At 44.9% G+C, this 22,092-nt stretch overlaps 1 protein-coding gene across 1 annotated transcript; it reads left to right on the top strand.

Annotated features, from left to right (window-relative positions):
- The first annotated feature begins 17,508 nt into the window (after window positions 1-17,508).
- LOC130124460 (collagen alpha-1(IV) chain-like) lies at window positions 17,509-20,176 on the top strand. The gene is made up of 5 exons (XM_056293914.1): window positions 17,509-17,619; window positions 18,263-18,446; window positions 18,745-18,816; window positions 19,534-19,638; window positions 19,953-20,176. Exons 1-5 carry the CDS (start codon window positions 17,509-17,511, stop codon window positions 20,174-20,176), a joined length of 696 nt encoding a protein of 231 aa, XP_056149889.1.
- Window positions 20,177-22,092: the final 1,916 nt, after the last annotated feature.

Below are 22,092 nucleotides of genomic sequence, written 5' to 3'. Positions count from 1 at the left end.
AAAGTTACTGAATACATATTCTGTTTTGTTACATATATCTGAAAGTTACTGAATACATATTCTGTTTCGTTACATATATCTGAAAGTTACTGCATAAGAATTCTGTTTTGTTAACTATATCTAAGTTACAACTGAAAGCTCTTATTTTTGCCCCAAAGAGTGAATAAATGCTATAATGCAATTTAAAATGCAGTTTCTACTGTTTCTATCAAATTGCAACCCCCCTCCCCCAAGATCAGGTGGAGGGGTCCTCAGGGTAGATCAAAAATATGCAGGGGGTCCAGGACCCCAAAAAGGTTGAGAACCACTGCTTTAGTCGACTGGTTAACGTAGTCGCCCGTGGTGGGGGAGACCCGGTGTAACAGCCCAAGATATACCCCCTGGCCAGACTGTACCCGGGGTTAGGGGGGGCTACCCCGGGTATATTCTGGGCTAGTCCAGTTTATACCCCAGGGTATTATTTAGGCTAGGCTATTTCATACCCTTCTAAACCAGGTTATACCCAATTAATTACCCAGATTAATGTTAATTATCCAGATTAATACAAGTATTCCGTTGTGTCACTGATCTCGTCTAGCTCCTCCATTGGTCTCTTGGGTCGCTGGGGTTTTCCCTCTATGGTGTCACAGGGGCGGACAGGGATGGTTGGGTGCTCAAGGTCATGGGGAACATCTGATGATGATGTGGCATTTGTGTAGATCTTGAGGTTGCTGGCGTGGTGGGTGTTACTTAGGATCTTGTCGGTGTTTACATTTTTTTAGCTTGACACGGCCTTTGCTGAGTGACGCAACAACAGTATATGGACCAGTCCAGCGAGGCTGCAGCTTGGATCCCATCCTGTGGTTACGTCGACTGTTATTGATGTAGACTATGGACCATGTAATAATCTCTTTGTTGCTTTCATGGCGACGATCATAACTCTCCTTCTGACGAGGCTGTGCACTGGCGATGTTGCTGGAGACTGTGGAACAGAGGTCTTTACGAATGGTGTGAAGTGTGCAGAACATCAGGGCTGGCTGAGTCTGGAAGTGGTGCTTCATCACTCTCGTCGGCAGACTTCAGGTCGATGGGCAGCTTGGCAGTGCGGCCGTACATCACTTCGGACGGTGTGCACTTTGTTGAGGCATGGATAGATGTATGATAAGCATAAAAATGGAATGTACCTGGAATGTACTGAGCCCAATCATCGGCTTGGTCGCTGACGAGCTTACTCAGTGCAGCCTTGAGTGTCCTGTTGTCACGTTCCCTTTGGCCGTTTTGACTGTGGGTGGTACGCAGAGGCTATACGGTGATCTGTCTGGAAACAGTCCATAGGCAAGTCAATAACTTTCTTTACTAATTCACGACCCTGGTCACCGATAAGGGTGTCCACGCAGCCTAGTCAACATACAACAGAGTAAAGGAACTCAGCCACTGACTTTGTGTTCTTGTCCGGGATAGATGCGGCCTCAGACCACTTGGAGAAATGGTCAGTTATGGCGACGATGTACTTGTTACCACTTGTAGTTTCTTGAAGAGGGCAGATAATGTCAATCCTAACCAGACTCCAGATCTTGGCAGGTACAGGTATGGGGGTTGAGTGACGGAGCTTCTTTGCTGATTTTGGGATTAATAACGAAACACTTCGGACGTGCCTTCACGTATTCTTGTGCATCATTCTTCATGCCTCTCCAGTAATATCGCTGAGATATTTTACTGAAGGTTTTACCTCTGCCAAAGTGCCCTCCTGTAGCTGGATTGTCATGACAGGCCTTCAAAATGTTGGGCGCACAGGTTTTGACAAGAGCCTCCTTATCTCCATGGAAGAGAGTTCCACCGTCAGCACGAAATGGCTTTGCTGTTTGACGAAACTGAGACTTTGCATTCACACGCTTGGCAGGATCCAGGTCATAGATATGCTGAGGATACTTTCAGACAGAGCTGGTGTAGAAGTTCAAACTCTGAATCTGTTTGTACAGGTTATCATCCATGATGGATTTTTGTTTGAAAAAAAAAAATTGAAAACACATGTAGGCACCCAAAACTTCACACTTCCCCTTGTCCTTCCTTCCTTTCTTCTTTAATTTCTTCCTTCTATTATTCTTGCAAAAACATATTTTATCATTGTAATTATATAATTACATGTACAACAGTTACTGGGGCAAATTGTCACATGGCCATTCCTAGTTATTAAAGATATACAATTAAAGTATTGACTGTAGCGCCACCTAGTGGTGCAGTTTCATGAGTATTGAGGCGCATGATAAAGCAGAGGTGTACTACATACATGTAAACTTTCAAATCTCTATCACCTTCCTAGCCTATTAGCTTTTGCTTTTGGCTAACTAGCAACTACTTTTAGCCCTTTTAGCTAAGCTAATAAATATTTTAGTTTAAAAACATCAGATGACAGCAAAAACTTGCTTTTTAACTCAAAAATGTTCACTAGGAACCTTCCTAACCTTGATCTACCAGTCTGAAGGACATTTGTATGCATTAACGGGGGTATAATCTGGACTAGAGGGGTATAATCTGGCCTAGCTGAAAATATACCCCAGGGTATAAACCAACCTGGGCTATTTTATACCCCGGGGTATATTTTAGGCTAGGCCAGAATATAACCGGGTATAGTTTGGCGGGGGGTTAATCTGGCCTGCTACACCGGGTTTGCGTCCCGGCTGCGGCGGTTTCCGGCTGCCCCCTGAATTCGCTGCAGCGTAAAATGTTAATTTTGGTGTCGGTCGTTTCCTAACAGACATACTAACACATGCAATGCATTAATATCTCAATTGGGTATTTACCTTGACAGAATATAGAGTTTAAAAACCGGCGGTCATTTTGACCGCCCATGGTCGTTTTAGGTAGGAATGAAACCACGGTCGTTTTAGTGTCGAACCGTGAAGACCGTATTGAACGATTCAGAATTCGGTCCAGTGTTGCCCCACCCCTACCTCTCAGTATTTCAGACTACCGAGACTGCGGTTGTAAAGGAAGGGAGATGCAGGATTCGACACATGTCGACGAAGCCGACCGCAGATCCATGTTGCGTTCTAGTTTGCACTCCCTGTCTTGGACGCTGGTTTGGCAGGACACCACCAGCTTCCGTCTCGCCCTATTTCAGCTTACAAACAACTTGATGTTGCAGGCCTCAAAGTAAACCTGGATTTTACAAGAATATGACTGATGTTCAGCTGTGTTCTGCATCAAACTTAACCTGCTAGGCACAGCACAGTAGAACACAGTGCGGGAAAGAGACCTACTAATGTTTTCCCCTCTTTACCTTCTCACTTGAAAAAATACTTGCTATACTTTCCAGTTGTCTATCCAAGACATAATCATCAAGGGATAAAGCATCCACTGCGTGGCGGGGCCACACTGTTTGTGATATACCGGAGATTCGTGCAAGTATTTGGACCTGTTACGAAAGTGGATTTTACTTACTGACAGATGTGCTTCAGGACACTTTCTTGTTAGCGTGCATCCAAATATTTAGTAAGCTTTGGGAAATCCTTGCTAGATGTTTGGAAAACAGACACCGTTGCAGTGTAAAAGGAATTTTGGAAATATGGAGGTGAGGGCTGCAGTGAAACAGCCAGAGACTTTGTTTACAAGTCACCAAGAGCAGGGAGCTGATAATGAACCTTTGGGAGATCGTCTATGTAAGAAGACTGTCTAGCAGCTGGTCTGACTCTACAGTCCTATCTCCTATCTGCAATGAGAGCGGATTCAATTCTCAAATTCTTAGAATTATACAGACACACACACACACACACACACACACACACACACACACACACACACATACAGATAATAGACACAGGCACTCTTTGGGGTTTAGTCCTATTTTGTGTTAGACATTCATATGGTGTCTCCAGTTTGAGCTGGTATTTATTTATTTAGTGAAATAAGTCGTGAATGCTGTTAGGAACAAATGACATTAACCAGCCTGTCATTGGTCAGTCAGCTTGTCAATCACTTTACCATTCTCCTTCTTCCTTTTCATTTTATTTTATTTTATTTTATTTCTTTTTGTTGTACAAAACACATGTACATTACATTATGAACAACCTCTTCTTCTTCATCATCTTCTTCCTCTTCTGCTTCTTCTTCATCATCTCCTTTTTCTTCATCATCATCATCTTCTTCTTCTTCACCATTCTCTGTATTAACCATTCTCTGTATGTCTCTAAATGTTTCAGGGGGAGGTGCAGGGTCCTTGTGAAGGAAGAGACTGCTCTGTGTGCCGATGTCTCCCCGCTAAAGGTGCACGGGTATGAATGAACCACGCCCACGTTGATATATGACATCATACTATTTGTCTGACCTGCTCTTATCTTCAATATTTAGATGATACCTTGGTATTTTTCTAACTTCATCAGATTGTCAGGAAGTTATTTGCATTTCCCCTTTAGTTTCTTTTAATGATTAGTGTTTATGCGTCATTAGCATCCCCGGCGGTTGTAGCTGCCTGTAGTTTCGGGTTGCCCCTCATGCTAGCCACTCTAAAAAGCCATTTCAGAAGATAAATTCAAGAAAAAAAAGTACATACGAATTACATATTTCTGTTCACAATTCATCTCATTTCTTTGTTGTCCCTTTTTCTACTTCATTTTGTGTTTCCATCATTTCCAGCTAAGCATTCCTGGGCAACAGGAAGTACGGTGTTTAACAACAGGAAGTACGGTGTTTAACTGTTAACCCTGACGATGCCCGTTTTCTCATTACGATACCTACTTGAATTTTCCTCTTTGCAGGGAACTCCAGGCAAGCCAGGGAGGCAAGGCCATCAGGGACCAATGGGGCCAAGAGGTCTGCATGGGCCCCAAGGGGAAAAAGGCCTGAATGGTGCAGTGGGATCATCTGGCCTGCAGGGGCTAAATGGAGACAGGGTGAGTGCATATTTGTGTGTGTGTGTGTGTGTGTGTGTGTGTGTGTGTGTGTGTGTGTGTGTGTGTGTGTGTGTGTGTGTGTGTGTGTGTGTGTGTGTGTGTGTGTATATCAGGTTTTTCTACCCTAATTGGGACCAGATGTCTCCATTAGGATAGAAAAACCTTAAACCACCTACCTTGTGGGGACATTTTATGGGTCTCCATGAGGAAAAGGGTCTATTTTAGGGTTAGGATTTGGTTTTAGGCTTAAGGTTAGAATTAGGATAGGTTAAGGTTAGGGTAAGGGTTAAGGTTAGGCATGTAGTTATGATGGCTAAGGTTAGAGTTAAGGGCTAAGAAATGAATGTAGTGATAGGGTGACATGGTGTGTGTGTGTGTGTGTATGTGTGTGTGTGTGTGTGTGTGTGTGTGTGTGTGTGTGTGTGTGTGTGTGTGCATGGGGGAGAGAGAGAGAGAGAGAGAGAGAGAGAGAGAGAGAGAAAAAGATAGAGAACAACTGAACAGGTATTTCATGCACATACATTTTTTACGATAACAGTAACTGTTTGCAACAATTGAGTATTTTCAACAACGAGGGGAGGAAGTGAAAAAAGGGGAAGGTTGCCTAAAATTGTCAAGTCTAAAGAATTGAAAACTCAGCGTGAACCCTAATAATAACCCTAACAGAGTAAATGCCACTATGTCACTTTCCATTTCAGGGCAGTACTGGCGATCCCGGTTTCCACGGTATTGACGGTCTTTCAGTAAGTAAGCCACATAATGAGGCGCCCCCTGGGAGCTGTTGTTATTTTGGACATGTTATCTGTGAGCGTAAAAAAAGACGCAGACATCCACAGTAGAAAACTCAGAACCATCTCTCACAAGTAAACACATACATATTCAGTACAGTTCAGTTTGCAATAGACTTCTTATGATCAATACGTCCGTCAACAAAAAAGGTTCCAGCAAAGCCCAAAAATTGGAAGTACAATACTTACTGTCAAGAGAAGATACTTTTACTACTTCTTCACATTTTTTTATTGCCATTTGCTATTGCTCAGTGGAGATTTCTAGTGGGAGAAATAAGGGCCCATGGAAGCATAAGCTGCTGATGGCGCAATGACATTTGGAAGCAGCGTGTTTAGTGTGCCCTCTAGTGGTCAGAGCCTGATATGAACTCTGGAGCAGAAGCTGCAGCGATTCAGAGGTCAGGTTGGGGATACAAACAGGAGAATAAATAAGTATCTGGCAGAGGTTATGAAAACATTGCACCCTTATCATTCTTAATTAAATCTCACGTGAGCCATGACGTTAACCCTTAGTACTCTGCAGCATGGTATAGTTATCACTGCCAGTAGGAGATAAGTATATAACTGCTCTGTTCCATTCAGGGCCATCCCGGAGCAGGGGGGGAACCTGGGTTGCCAGGGCTCGATGGTTGTAATGGGACGAGGGGGAAACCGGGATTCCCTGGTCGTCCTGGCTTACGTGGTATCGATGGACCTCCGGTGAGTACTATGTAGCAGCTCCTGTCCTAAGGCATCTTATTGGTTGGTCTTTACTGCGACATAAAGCTATCAATACTGCCTTGACCTTCCTTCTCGGATGAAGCTTAGGGCTTCTGCAGTCGTTGCATGGAGATGGAGAGGGGCAGCACAGTTATCTGTTTACTTTATTACTCATGTAAACTGCTCCATCCTCCCATGAACTGTATGTGTCACATATCAGTATGATGCTTCCTTCTTGTCTCAGGGAGTAAATGGACCCAAAGGAATAAAAGGAGAGCCTTTGTATGACTCAGCTTTGCCAGGGCTCCCTGTAAGTCTGCCGTACTTCGAAATTGTTCTCAAATCACCACAGTAGTAGGATTTGAGCTTCATTTCCCCTACAATATCTCTGCATGGCATACTATATGTGAAAAATATTTACCTGAAAAATATTTGAATATCATTTATTTCAATATCATCTTTTAGGGCGAGCCTGGGATTCCTGGACAACCTGGCGCGATAGTAGGTTACTCAATGTTATACGAAGATTATTGTCGTTCTTTTTAATGAAAAATCATATCTCTGAATATGTGGAGGAGAAATTAGATTGTTGTTTTGAGCCTGCGTCTGTCAGTTATCGATGGGGGGGGGGGACACAACCTGCTTGGATACCACAGTCAGCTTTGTAACCTCATGGGTCTGCGTTAATTTTGTGGCGAAGCTTTTTGTGTATAGATTTGCGGTTTCTATTCTGTATCTTTCCAATGCACACTGGATCCTTTTTTACACTTAGGGCTTAAAAGGAGATATTGGTCCCAAAGGCACCATCGGCCAACCCGGCCCCGTCGGACCTAAGGTCAGAAAAATTGGAGTCTTACTTGTACGCCTTAAATATATACTGCAATATTTTTACTATAAGACCTTTTTTTTGTGTATGTTTGTGTGTTTTTTGCTACCTGCCTTTTCATTTAGGGGCCGGATGGATCCAGAGGATTCAGGGGTCCATCAGTGAGTCATCCTCCTCATATTGCATGCATGACCTCCCCACACACACTCCTCTGTAACATACAGGATGAAGAACGCCTCGCTCTCTCCTCATCCCAAGCAGTCCTAAACACATACACTGCACATGCGCAGCCATCAACTTGGATATGAGCCATATCAAAGTGTGTCTGTTATTTTTCCAGGGTGATGCTGGACGATCACTGGCGGGCGATGAAGGTGATGATGTAAGAAATCTTTTTTTGTCGTTCACCTCTCGGCGCTAAAGCGAGATATGTTGAAAATGTTTGTGGGTGTGGGTCAACATTCGGGTATTTGAGAGCCTCTGTAACTTGGCCTGTGCTTGTATATTACAACCTAATCGCATTTTCGTCCCCCTACTCCTGTCCTCTAGGGTGAACAGGGCTCACCTGGTAAGCCAGGACCAGAGGAGATCGTAGAGTTTCCTCCAGATTATCTCCCTCCCAAGGGTGAAAAGGTGATTACGGCGCCCACCTCCTCACACTCACTCGTGCAACTTTGCAAAAGCTTACGGATAACCTTCAACTAAAGGAAGTGCACTAAGAACCACAAATACTATGTGGCTATGCAGCTGTCTCAAAATTGAGCTTGACTATTTTATTTTATTTTGGATTTTTCCCGCTTTTTTTCCCCTCTCAGTTGTACCCGGCCAATTACCCCACTCTTCCGAGCCGTCTCGGTCGCTGCTCCACCCCCTCTGGTGATCCGGGGAGGGCTGCAGACTACCACATGCCTCCTCCGACACGTGTGGAGTCGCCAGCCGCTTCTTTTCACCTGACAGTGAAGAGTTTCACCAGGGGGATGTAGCACGTGGGAGGATCATGCTATTCACCCCGGTTCCCCTTCCCCCCTGAACAGGCGCCCCGACCGACCAGAGGAGGCGCTATTGCAGCGACCACGACACACACTCACATCCGGCTTCCCACCCGCAGACACGGCCAATTGTGTCTGTAGGGACGCTCGACCAAGCCGGAGGTAACAAGGGAATTCCAACCCAAGATCCCTGTGTTGGTAGGCAACGGGATAGACCACTACGCTACCTGGACGCCCTGAGCTTGACTATTTAGCTAAGAAATTGTTGCGGGCATCCGGGTGGCGTGGCAGTCTATTCCGTTGCCTACCACCCTTGCGATCGCCCGTTCGAATCCCCGTGTTACCTCCAGCTCGGATGGGCTTCCCTAATTGGCCGTGTCTGCATATGGGAAGCCAGATGTGGGTGTGTGTCCTGGTCGCTGCACTAGCGCCTCCTCTGGTTGGTCGGGGGCGCCTGTTCAGGGGGGAGGGGGAACTGAGGGGAATAGCGTGATCCTCCCACGCGCTACGTCCCCCTGGCGAAACTCCTCACTGTCAGGTGAAAAGAAGCGGCTGGCGACTCCACGTGCCCCGATCGGCAGAGGGGGTGGAGCAGCAACCGGGACAGCTCGGAAGAGTGGGGTAATTGGCCGGATACAACTGGGGAGAAAGGGGGGGGGGGGATCCACAAAAAAAAAAAGAAGAAATGGTTGCAGATAATCATTTAGATGTGTGTTTCTATGCCAGGCTCGAGGACACCGTTACTATATAAGGTGCTTTGAAAGCAGCTGGGAACAGTCCAAATTATTATTTGATGCTTAAATCCATCATATTTTCCATCTGGCAGTGGTTTCCAGCTCATACTCTATAACAGTGTTCCTCAAGTATATTTCTATTTGATTAAAGTTTTCTCAGGCAAATCTCTTTTATACTCAGTTTATATTGCCATTGCATTTTGTTTTTCTGATATGATTTCCCAGGGAGACCCAGGATATTCTGGACCGTGTGGACCCAAGGGCTCAAGTGTGAGTTAAACCCCGTGTGTTTAGTGTAGAGCAGGTGAAAGTGTCCCATCTGATGATTTTGATTTTTTGTTTTTTAAATGAATTTTTTTTTTAAACAACGTCTTTATTGGTTTTTCATAGTACGTATGTCAGCCTTATTACGCAACAAATTACATAGCAAATTTTAACTTCCCTAAACAAACAAAACACAATTTTTCATTCACATCAAGATAACAGTATTAACACAAATATTCATATACATAGTGAAAACACAACAATCACCATACACAGTAAAAACAAAAAGCTACAGACCTTCCCTTTTTTTTTTTCCAGAAATTAAGAAGAAACACTTTGTCTTCTACAGTGCACAGCACATCCCCATGTCCCCAAATAGAAATAAATCCTTCCAAGTTTGAAAAAAATGAACTCAATTTTCAGCCGAGCAGCCACCAGACCCCTGAATACAAGTGTAGCATCCGTTGACCCTGTGCCTTTCATTCTGTTTCGTCTGCTAAGCCAAATGCTCAGGAGAGAGAGAGAGAGAGAGAGAGAGAGAGAGAGAGAAATATATATGTCACATATATATACATATATATGTGTGTATGTATATATATATACACATACATACATATATAGTGTGTATATACTATATAGATTATTCTTTATTTTATTTTTACTATTATTATAAATGTCACTAATGTTAATATTATATTATTTACACATACACACACACCCATATACACATGCAGACACAGACACACATACATCTATTACTGTACTAATGTTATACTGTATCTATACACACACACACATATATATATATATACATATACTTTATTTAGTTTTATTTTTTATTTTTTTATAAATGTAACTAATGTTAATGTTATATTATTTATACACACATACACACACACACACACAAATACACACATACTTCTGTTACTGTGTCAATGTTCATTTACTCTGCAGCTCGTTAATGTTAATTACTATCATGTATTGTTATTTCTACTTTCTTTTTCAGTTTACATACCTTTTAATGTATCAGAAGTTTTGGCAACACAGATGAACAATATGTGATGCCAATAAAGCCAGTTGAATTGAATTGAATTGAATTGAGAGAGAGAGCGAGAGAGAGAGAGAGAGAGAGAGAGAGAGAGAGAGGAGAGAGAGAGAGAGAGAGAGAGAGAGAGAGAGAGAGAGAGAGAGAGAGAGAGAGAGAGAGAGAGAGAGTGATTGATAGCAAGTGGCCAGAACATGTTATGTGTACTTAACAGGGTGCTGGAGGAACGTCCCTTGAAATGAAGGGGGAGAAAGGAATCGTTGGTCCTCCCGGGGAACGGGTAGGCCACCACCATCAGAATCAATCATGCTTCGATACGAATGTGCAAAAAACACACACACACACACGACTATATAAGTGTTAAGGTCAACTGCTTTCATCTGTAGGGTTACCCAGGATTTCCTGGTAGTGTGGGAGCACCAGGGCGTCAGGTATTCTTGATTTTTTTTATTTTTCAGTTTTATTTTTTGGTTATGCTATGCGTACTACTTTGCTTGTATCCTGTTTCATTTCGTTTTGAAGTCCTCGAAGAGAATATGCCTATTTAATTGTTTGCTTCTTCCAGGGTCCCAGTGGAGACCAAGGACTTCCAGGTCTCATTGGTAGAGATGGACCAAAGGTGTGCTATGCACCCATGCACGCATGCACACACACACACACACACACACACACACACACGTGCACACACACACACACATTTATGATCATCACATTTATGAATTTAGGAGGACAGTGGGGAGAAAATCAATGTTTTACCGTCTCCTGTGTTTAATTAGTACAAAGCACACATCCCATTGGATCTTACCAGTGACGGATGACTGCTTGTTTTATTCTATATAATCATATGCATGTCCCCAGTCATTCAGTTCTCAGACGATCCATCAATACAGCCCCTGTCTCTCTCCTTGCTCCTGAGCAGGGTTACCAGGGGGACCCAGGAATCCCAGGGCCTCTGCAACTCATCAATGAAAGTAGTGCAAGAGGTGAGGCCACAGCTGCGAAAACCTCTCTGTTGTGTTCAAAGTGATCCAACTTCCTGTAAGAGCGTTACTGTCCTATTTCTTGCACTTTAGTTCCAATTAAAACCATAAAGCCACTTTTTATTTACAACTGTAAAGGCATCGATTCCTCGCATTATTTTATTCAATTAAAAATGGCTTCACGCGTTAGTCCACCCGGTAATAGCTAAATTATTATGTTATACTTATGAAATCTCTCCACATTTTCCATTCTGTGTGCTTCAGGTCCCAAAGGGGACAGTGGGAATCCCGGATTGCCTGGGCCTTTAGGTGATGTTGGGGACATGGGCATGCCCGGATCGCCAGGCCCTCCTGGATTCACACTTCCAGGTCCAAGTTCAACCTTTGTTTCTGGCTTGCAACTTCCAATTTCCCTCTAGTCTCTTCGATAGCACCACGTATGTCATTTGCTGTATCAGTCAATACGGGCCTTGTGGTTTTGGATGGAGTGAAGTTTTATTCTGCTCCAGCCAGGCTTTACTTAGCAGCTGTGCTAACTCTAATGGCAACCAGGAGCTTGCTGTCAGTCATTTGCTTTCCTCTGTTATGTAAGTTTAAACTCCTTCGGAGAAAATCGGATCAGATATTACTAGGGCTGTGTATCGGTGATATGATTTGTATCACGATACAAGTGTCACCGCTCAATATGTCATGATTTATTATAATACAGACTGTTATGGCCACGGCCAGAGGGAACCAAAAGAGGCAGTTCAGAGGCAGCAGAATCTTTAGCTGCCGGGGGGGCGGATTTATTAACAAAACTAAACAAGGAAAAACACAAGTGTATAGTGTATGGTGCGTTGTTGGTCTTGTTTGTGGGATATGTGTCTGAACTATGTGTGGTGACCAGCGGGTTGTGTGTAAGTATTTACTCCACGTGTGGTGCGGCATGTAAATGGCGTGTCCAGTGTATGAAATGTGCGTACAGTGAAAGGTGTCCGTGACCCAAGAGAGAAGAGTGAGTCCTTCAGAGGGCCAAACCCAAAAGCCGGGGTTTCCGAGTGAGAGGTTAGGGTCCGTGGGAGAGGGCAGAGCTCGAGGGGTTCGACCGCCGCTTAGGCCCGTCCTGGTGACGACACGGGGGGTCGGCTGGGGGCCTTGTAGATCGGTGATGGGCTGATCACTCGCAGGTGTGGTGGGTGTAGATTGTAGACAGGTGTGTTGTTCTGTAGATTGTGTCTATGTGTTTCAGAGATGATGGAGATGTGCTTCGTAACCTCACGGTGGCGCCAGAGCACCTGAATATGCATAAGATCGCAGTAATCAGAGACATGGCTAATGTGGCGCAGGGAACACCCGCTGAGATGTACACCACCCAATGAAGTAGTGCTACAGCAAATTGTGATGTGGTGTTCCTCAAAATTGATATAATATGGGCGTCCGGGTGGCGTGGTGGTCTATTCCGTTGCCTACCAACATGGGGACCGCCGGTTCGAATCCCCGCGTTACCTCCTTGGTCGGGTGTCCCTACAGACACAATTGGCCGTGTCTGTGGGTGGGAAGCCGGATGTGGGTATGTGTCCTGGTCGCCGCAATAGTGCCTCCTCTGGTCAGTCGGGGCGCCTGTTCAGGGGGGAGGGGGAACTGGGGGGAATAGCGTGATCCTCCCACATGCTACGTCCCCCTGGTGAAACTCCTCGCTGACAGGTGAAAAGAAGCGGCTGGCGACTCCACATGTATGGGAGCAGGCACGTGGTAGTCTGCAGCCCTCCCCGGATCGGCAGAGGGGGTGGAGCAGCGACCGGGACGGCTCGGAAGAGTGGGGTAATTGGCCGGGTGCAATTTGGGAGAAAAAGGAAGGAAGGGGGGGGGGTTATATAATATTTTGAAAGAGTCTCATGATACTCAAGTGCTTTGACATGTTCTTACACCCCCCAGACATTACACATCTATTGATAACTATTTTATAGTTTGCATAATATCCACAGAAGGTATCGTTTACTTTATTCTGCATATGTCTGTGTTGGCGACAGCACCTGGCTTGGCCTATTTACATTACCGTCGTGTCGAGACCTGATGATAGCTTCCATGACCTTGCTCCCACCGAGTCTCACACTTCAAGAATCTGTCTCTGAAGCAGGTTTTTAATTCTGTTTATTTCACCGGCCTCCTCTCCTCATTGACCTCTTCATATGTCATATCTGAACCTTCACCTTCTCAGATGAGCCAGGTTGGCCTGGTCCACGAGGCCCTCCTGGTCTAAAAGGCTTCAAGGGGGAACCAGGGAGACCCCCCTACTTTGGAGATGATGCTGTCCCAGGACTCAAGGGAGCCAAAGGCTTCCCTGGTCAAAAAGGATTCAGAGGCCCTCCCGGCCCTCCCGGCCACTTAGGTAGGCCCTGTTAACGTTAAAGGATCTGATGTACAGAAAGCTGTTTGTTGCAATAGCGTTTTTTGGGAGGGTTTTTGTGTGTGTGTCTATGTTTGGATGTAAACTTGTGACTTTTTTTCTGGTCTAATCCTTGTGTGTGTGTGTGTGTGTGCGCGCGCGTCTGTATCTATGGTTGCATGCATGTGGTATACTGTTTGGGATATCATTAGACTGTGGAGGTGAATTTTCAACAGCCATCAAATTATTATTATAAAAATTTCCTTTAACTTAATGCCATAATACAACGTAATAACAGGGCCCATTCCTTTGGCCTGGTTATTATGTTGTATTATTATTATTATTATTATTTATATTATTAATATTACTATTATTATTTCTGTTATTAGTATTATTATTATTTCTGTTATTAGTATTATTATTATTTCTATTATTAGTATTATTTCTGTTATTTGTATTATTATTATTATTATTTTTATTATTTCCATTATTAGTATTAGTATTATTTCTATTATTATTATTATTGTTATTATTATTATTAATGTCTGTAGTATTTTTTCCACTGTTACAAGTTGCCCGCTAATTACAATCCTGCAATGATGAAGTCTGTACTCAGCAACACTGTTAATGTTAATATGGTCAACAAGTAGTCACAAAGGGTATTGCTACTCTTACAGATCATTACTGTGAACCTGGTTACCCGGGAGATCCTGGTGACCCAGGATTTGTGGGGCCTGCTGGACCCAGAGGGTCTAAAGGAGTTAAAGGTGACTCGTGTTTTTGGGTGTGGGTGTTTTGTTGCCTGAAAGGATCAGATGGGTAGATGGAAATAGTGCTCGCTGACCACAGATGTCGATAAGTGAATAAATAAATAAATGCTTTTACATTATACTCACTGCTAAAGGTTAGACCAGACTTAACTAGACTAGCTGTGTGTGAGTGTGTGTGTGTGTGTGTGTGTGTGTGTGTGTGTGTGTGAGTATGTGTGTGTGTAAGACAGAAAGAGAATGCTTGTGTATGCATGTGGTGTATATGTTGGTGTTGGTGATTTGTTATTTGTTACAGTGTGCTTGTTTTACACGTGTGTGTGGTTTTGTGAGTGCGTGTATTGCTGTGTGTCGTCCGTATGTTCGTCATTTGTGTGTTCGTTTGTTCTCCAGGCTGCCCTGGAACCTGTGAATGTGCATCCAGCAAGGGATGGATAGGGCCCCCGGGTCCAGTTGGTCAACCAGGGCCTCAAGGGTATGATGGGCTACCTGGAATCCAAGGCCAGAAAGGGGACCCAGGACTGAAAGGAGACCTTGGCCTGAGAGGACACCATGTAAGGGCGATTTCAGACCTCAGAGGTGGAATATCTCAAACAAACACATTACTGACGGTGTGTCGGGCAAGGCAGCGCCTGAAAAGCACCTCTTGTCGGTGCGGTGGCTTTCAGAATCACAATCATGTTCAGTGGCCATGTAGGCTGGAATTTGACTCCTCTCAGTGTACTTAACATAGAATAACAACACTACAACACAGCAATCTTCACATATACTATACAAAAGGACTGACTATATACAGGTGAAATAAGAGGTGATGAGGTGCAGTGGTGCAGAGAATATATCAGAGATGCTGAAACAGATGTTAGCAGCTTACTGACATACATGCCTGAGGTGGATGTACATGACAGAGCGTACCAGTATACGTACAATCTACAGTACAATGTACAGTATATTTATGAAATGTATCCAACCTATAACTCCTGTAAGTGCAATAGGGTTATCGAATCAGTCTCAAATTGATCAACCATTATGTTTAATATCTTATAAATAAACTAGCGTGGGTTTCCTCCGGGGGCTCCGGTTTCCTCCCACAGTTCAAAGACATGTAGGTCAGGTGAATCGGCCATACTGAATTGCCCCTAGGTATGATTGTGTGTGTGTGTGTGTGTGTGTGTGTGTGTGTGTGTGTGTGTGTGTGTGTGTGTGTGTGTGTGTGTGTGTGTGTGATGGCCTGGCGGCCTGTCCAGGGTGTCTCCCTGCCTGCCGCCCAATGACTGCTGGGATAGGCTCCAGCATCCCCGCGACCCTGAGAGCAGGATAAGCGGTCCGGATAATGGATGGAATGGATGGATATTTTATAAATAAACTACTGAAATTGATGGAATAATCAAATCAGTTTCATTAAATCAGTCTCAAAATTACTAACCATTAATTTCGCTGTTTAGTATTTTATAATTAAAGTCCTAAAATTGATGGAATAATCAATGCTGCACCAATTCTAGTACTTAAATTGGCAGAGGATAGCGTTAGTGAGTAATGTCACAAAACAGGCAGGAAAGCAGCTTATTTCAATGAAAACAATTTTAATTATCTAACTAATACTAATCAACACTAATTATCTAACTAATACTGATCAGCTACAATCAATGATGAGCAGCAATGTAATGATCAAGTCACAAAGGGTGATACGAGGTGGCGAGGATGTGCAAATATTGTTTGTGTGTGTGTGTGTGTGTGGGCAGGAGATGGCGCACAGCGATAGGAGTGTGATAAAACTGAGGTCAAAACGAGAGTTAGTGACAGAGTGAAAGCGATAGAGAAAGATCGCTTGCACAATCTCCCAAGGTAGCAAACAAAAGGAACAAAAATGAAAGTAGTACCAGTGGCGGCTGGTCAGTAGAGGGCGCTGGGGCGCCGCCCCCTTCAAATATCAAGAGATGAAAGTCTGCTTAAACATGTTAAATATAGTTGTATAATGCAAATAATTATGAAATAAAAGTGTTTTTCAGTCTGTGAGCGCCTGTCAGCAGCCATTAGATATTGGTTCCAAATGGTGTTTGGTTGATGTCTGTCTGAATACATATACTTCCTGGGTGAGGGGCGCCGGCCGAACCACACCTCATGTAAGCCCTCAAACTTGTGGCGAGCAGGTGACCTGAGGCTGCTGTCGGATTGGTTTCTTCAGATTTCCCGTCCAGACACGCCCGCTTTTATTGGCAGCGAATTGGTGTTGTTTTAATGTTTTGTGATGTAATGTGATTGGACGGTTCTTGTGACTGTTAATCATGTTCACACCCACCACCACGCCTTGTCTCAGCTGTCAATCATCCACCGTCTACAAACCCTGATAAAATCTATAGGCTACGTTGTCCTTCTTAATAACTCTGTGACTGTGTGGATGTTAAAGCAGCTGTCAGGTGTGCTGCGCCAAGGTAAATGCGCCCCCCCCCCCCTCAACATTTTTTAGCACCAGCCGCCACTGAAAGTAGACGGTCAAACACGATCAAACGTCAAGCACACACAGGCTTACGGTCCTCCTCCCCTCATCGGGATCTAGTCGTTCTTCTTGCCTCACACACACCTGCAGCATCTCGAAATAACCCGAATTTCAATGCTGCCGCGGTTTTAGGGGCGAAATTGCGTCACCGGATACAGTATTAGTGTAACCAGCGATACTGCAGTGCGAGGCGAGACAGTGGGTGGAGAGCGCCTGTGAGGTTGAGCAGGGAGTTATGGGTATTATAGTCCACTCCTTGACATCGAGGCATGTACTTTCTCTCAATCATGCATCGTGTGACTCTTGCGTCCGGGTTGCATTGTGCGTCTTGTATGAAACAGAACACTTTGTTTGAGCAGCCGGCTCTGCAGCATGTGTGTGTGCCCTCTCTTCCTTAGGGCCTCCCAGGAAACCCCGGCTTTAGCGGACGGAAAGGCCCAAAAGGTGACTCCTATTTCACACATAAAGGTAAGCACTTCTGAAAGCCTAACCTGCACTCGTCTATCATTAGAAAATGTTTACATCTTTATTGTTTTGATATTGTTTTGACAGCTGTAGTTAATTTGACAGTCAATGTCCATCATGTATTTTATTTTATTTTACTTTTTTCAATGGAAACCAATTCATATCTTCAAGTGCACAGCAATATTTACGATTCGTTACATCTGCCATATCTACAGCAGTTTATGTTTTTGAAAGGTGCAAAGGGGGAGCCTGGTGCCCCTGGATATCAAGGTCCTCCTGGTAGGCAAGGACACGATGGATCCCCTGGCCTCGTAGGAGACCCTGGGCCTCCGGTGAGTATGCACTCGCTGTGAGGATTGTGTCCCCTTGAGTGTGTGTGTCTGTGTGCGTATGTGTGGGAGTTGTGGTTGAGGGAGGTGGGAGAGAGAGACAGAGAGAGACTGAAAGAGACAGAAGAAGAAAAATCAAAAGTCGGTATTATAAGAGAAACAGTATTACGAATTTTGTTTTGTTTATCGTTCCACCTGTATCAGGTATAATGTGCAGAGTAGCTCGAGTATGATATAAGTTTTGGTTCCTTTTAGTCGGTCGCCTCACAGCAAGAAGGTCCTGGGTTAGAGCCCCAAGGTAGTCCAGCCTTGGGGGTCATCCTGGGTCGTCCTCTGTGTGGAGTTTGCATGTTCCCCCTGTGTCTGCTGGGTTTCCTCCGGGTACTCCGGTTTCCTCCCACAGTCCGAAGACATGTAGGTCAGGTGAATCGGCCGTACTAAATTGTCGTTAGGTGTGAATGTGTTTGTTTGTTGGCCCTGTGATGGGCTCGCGGCCTGTCCAGGGTGTCTCCCCGCCTGCCGCCTAATGACTGCTGGGATTTGGCTCCAGCATCCCCGCGACCCTGAGCAGGATAAGTGGTTTGGATAATGGGTGGATGGATGGTTCCTTTTAGTTTGGCCCTCAGTCATGATTATGTCTTTGCAGGGCTCTGGAATTGTAGGATCCCCTGGTCCAAAGGGATATCCTGGTCTACCAGGACCCAAAGGGTTTCTAGGACATGCTGGACCACCAGGTTCTGGTATTCCAGGCCCTCATGGGCCATCTGGGCTCCAAGGAGACCAGGGTAGTCCTGGCCCTCCTGGAAATCCTGGGCGACCAGGCCCTTCAGGTCAGTGAGCTCAGCGCTAGTTCTTTGACTTTGCAGCTTTTAAACACTGTGTTACTGATTGCCGCAGGTTTTTTCAAATACTTTAATTAATTTTTAATTAACCTGAAAATACCATCTAAAGAATACTTTAGATGACTTTGTAATCCAATACACTTTGCAAAATATGAGTGTCCTTACATGATCTGAAAACTGAGAAACAAATTGCTGAGCACCCCATGCACGCTTGCATACATCCGGTTAATATAAGTAGACATGCCAAGTGTCATGATCCAGAAAAACATGGACTCTGTGTCTCCAGGTGAAATCGACAATTGCTGTCATGAAATCCAACCTGGGCTACCTGGTCCCAAGGGTGAGCCTGGTCCGACAGGTAAGTTTTAGTGTTGATTATGATGACAAGTGATTAATAACTTGTAAATAAAATGATCACCTACTGGAATTGTACAATAAGTATGGGCATGGGTATGTTCCAAAACAACTTTTAAAACGGGGTGAGCGTGATCAGAGGTCCCAACCAATAGTTTGGAAGTAAGATGTCCATGCTCAGTATTGTGGGACTTCTTCTCCTGGATTGCCACCTTGTCGTGTTGGAGAAGCTTGCATATACCAATGGATCCCAAGAGCTATGCCGTCCGGAACTTGGCTCCTGGTAGGGTCACCCAAGGCGGACAGGTCGGGGGGGTTCCAGACAAAGCGCGATCCAGCAAAGACCTCAACAGCAGAATTGGCGGAAGATGTCTTGAGGTCACAACGGCAGTGAAGGCTGCAACAGAGGGTGGTCCCCAATCGTCTTGGTTCTCCATGCCATTGGACTCTGGCCACCCCCTGCCAAGGACCGTGTGATGGCTGCAGGCACATCAGTCTCTCCACATAAAGAGCTGTCACATGCAGGCGTGCTTCCATTATGTGGCTCCAGGATCAGCCTCTATGGCCCCTTGAAGACCCAGACGGACCCAGAGGGAGGACAGTCATATTCGATCCTGAGTGACCGCCAATCATGATGATGATGATGATTGTGGGACAAATGAAACATGGTCTTTTTGACTGAACATTTGTTTGAGATCTTTTTGCACCTCATTTCTTCCAGGCATTCCAGGAGTACCAGGAAGGGATGGTTTTCCTGGAACACCGGGCTATCTGGGGCCTAAAGGCATAAAAGGAGATGGAGGAATTGGAGTGATGGGACTGCCAGGTAAGAGGTCTCAAGCCAGTTTTTTTTAACTCTACCAGGTTAAAGTCTGAGTAATTTTTCAAAATGGTAAACTTTGCTTTACATAAGGCTGGGCAATTATTCAATATTATCTCATTCATCATCTTTTAATGGTATCGTTTCAGGATGAAATATAGATATTGTCATATTGTGTTATGCAATTTTGTTATCTAATTAAAGATAAGTAGAAGCTATTACCTAAAATCTCTCATAAAATTAGGTCTGAAATATAGCACTTTTTGTTTGGGATGGTTGATGGGCTCATCCGTCAGTTTTCGAACCTCTGTTTGTCAAAGGACCCAAAGGGTACAGTGGAGATCCAGGTGACCCTGGCCCCGGAGGAATCAGCCTAGATGGATCCCCAGGTCTTCCTGGGATACCAGGATCCCCAGGGAAGAAAGGTGCTCCGGGAGGCGGCCGCATTCCCAGACCCGGGGCTCCAGGACAACCCGGGTTTCCCGGTGCTCAGGGGAGCAAGGGATACCGTGGCATTCCTGGAAACCTTGGACTGCCAGGTTAAACTTGGTGACAGACACTACACTTTCGAACTTGCCTAATGAAGCCATCATATGACTGAGATCTCATTCCTAGCATGATAGTATTACCGGTATGAAATATTTTTTCACAGCATACTTTCAGCAGTGTCCATTAGTTTTAGGTTACCAAAAGGCGGAACGCTTGAGACAACAATTCTTGCCATTACAAAGACATACAGTGTCAGAGATGTGAAGCACAACTGTTGTAGGACTTTGTTGTGAACAGAACAATACCAGGTCATTGTCTTGAGTTTGTAACTGGAAGTAGGCCTAGCATTGACCGTACATTTCCAGCTAACGTTACATTTACATATCCTCATTGTACGCTTAACGTGGATGTTGTTAAATAGATGCTTTTGAATCGTTTCAACAGAGCTGAAGTTAGTTTGTTTGTCATGTTTTTAGCTAACCAGTAACCCAGGAAAGCAAGCTGACACACTGAAAACACTTTCATCAAAACACTGACCTGTTCTCACTTATTAAAAGTGATAAAGCTTCCTGGTAGTGTAGCAGTCTATTCCATTGCCTACCAACATGGGGATCGCCAGTTCGAATCCCCGTATTACCTCTGGTTCGGTCGGGATCCGGCTGTGGGTATGTGGCCCGGTCGCTGCACTAGCGCCTCCTCTGGTTGGTCGGGGGCGCCTGTTTGGGGGGGAGGGGGGGAATAGCGTGATCCTCCCACGCGCTACGTCCCCCTGGCTAAACTCCTCACTGTCAGGTGGAAAGAAGCGGCTGGCGACTCCCCATGTATCAGAGGAGGCAGCCCTCCCCGGATTGGCAGAGGGGGGCGGAGCAGTGACCAGGATGGCTCGGAAGATTGGGGTAATTGGCCGGGTACAATTGGGGAGAAAAAGGGGGGAAATCCCCCCCCCCAAAAAGTGATAAAGCATGTCTTACTCGAATCTTACTTCGTCGATGGCATTTCTAAGAAGTCCTACAGATGAAACTGCATGGGCCATACCAAGTGACAGAATATGAGGGGTATGCTAGGAGAGACTAGTGATGGGGGAACATATTTTGTCAATTTTCTTACCAATGAGAATCATAATGTTAATTGAAAAAAAAAGAATATATTTTAGGATGCACTGACTCATATCTGGAGGGGCTGCAACCCCTCCTCCCTGAATATACACAGATGGTACGATAAAACATCAGACTAATATTCTATTTTGTGAGTGAGTGAATAAGTCAGAAGCCAGGTTCATGAGGGGTTCACATTCAGAACTGATTCATCGTGGCAGTTCTTTATTGTCCATTACAGCCGTGTGAATGTCTCTGAGTTTACGCTCTTTTTGCATTTCATGTATGGGGCTGTAACTAAAGGAGTACAAGGCTCACCAGGTAGACTGGGTCATAATGGAGTGCCAGGTGCAATTGGTGATCCCGGCCTCACTGGCCCCCCAGGCCCACCCTGTACTCCGTGTGAACTGACAGGCCATCCCGGACCTCCTGGACGTCCGGGAAACTCGGGACCAAGAGGAAACCCAGGTATGCACAAGAGAAACAGAGAAGTGTTGTTCTCGCATTTTATTTTGGTTTTATGTTGCTTTCATGTTTTTATTTTGTGACACTTATGCATATTTCTGCCTATCGGTCATTCAACCGTTCAAAAATGTCATCCTTCCTGCTTGTTATGTCGGTGCATAGGTTTCCCTGGTCAAAAGGGTTTGAAGGGCGATCCTGGTCTACCCGGTCATGGACCGAAGGGCCCACAAGGTCTCTCTGGTCCTCCTGGATTACCAGGTTCAAAAGGAGGCAAGGGCTTGCCTGGCCCTCCAGGAGGGCCCGGTTTCAATGGCCCACCAGGACAGAAAGGTGAGTTTGTGTTTACATGGTGTTAAGCTACAATACAGAGGAGCTAAGCAGGTGTGGGCTGGATGGGAGATGGGATGGATAT

The sequence above is a fragment of the Lampris incognitus genome, chromosome 14, assembly GCF_029633865.1.
Source record: "Lampris incognitus isolate fLamInc1 chromosome 14, fLamInc1.hap2, whole genome shotgun sequence".
NCBI lineage: Eukaryota > Metazoa > Chordata > Actinopteri > Lampriformes > Lampridae > Lampris > Lampris incognitus.
This window is presented reverse-complemented; position numbering and strand designations above follow the sequence as displayed.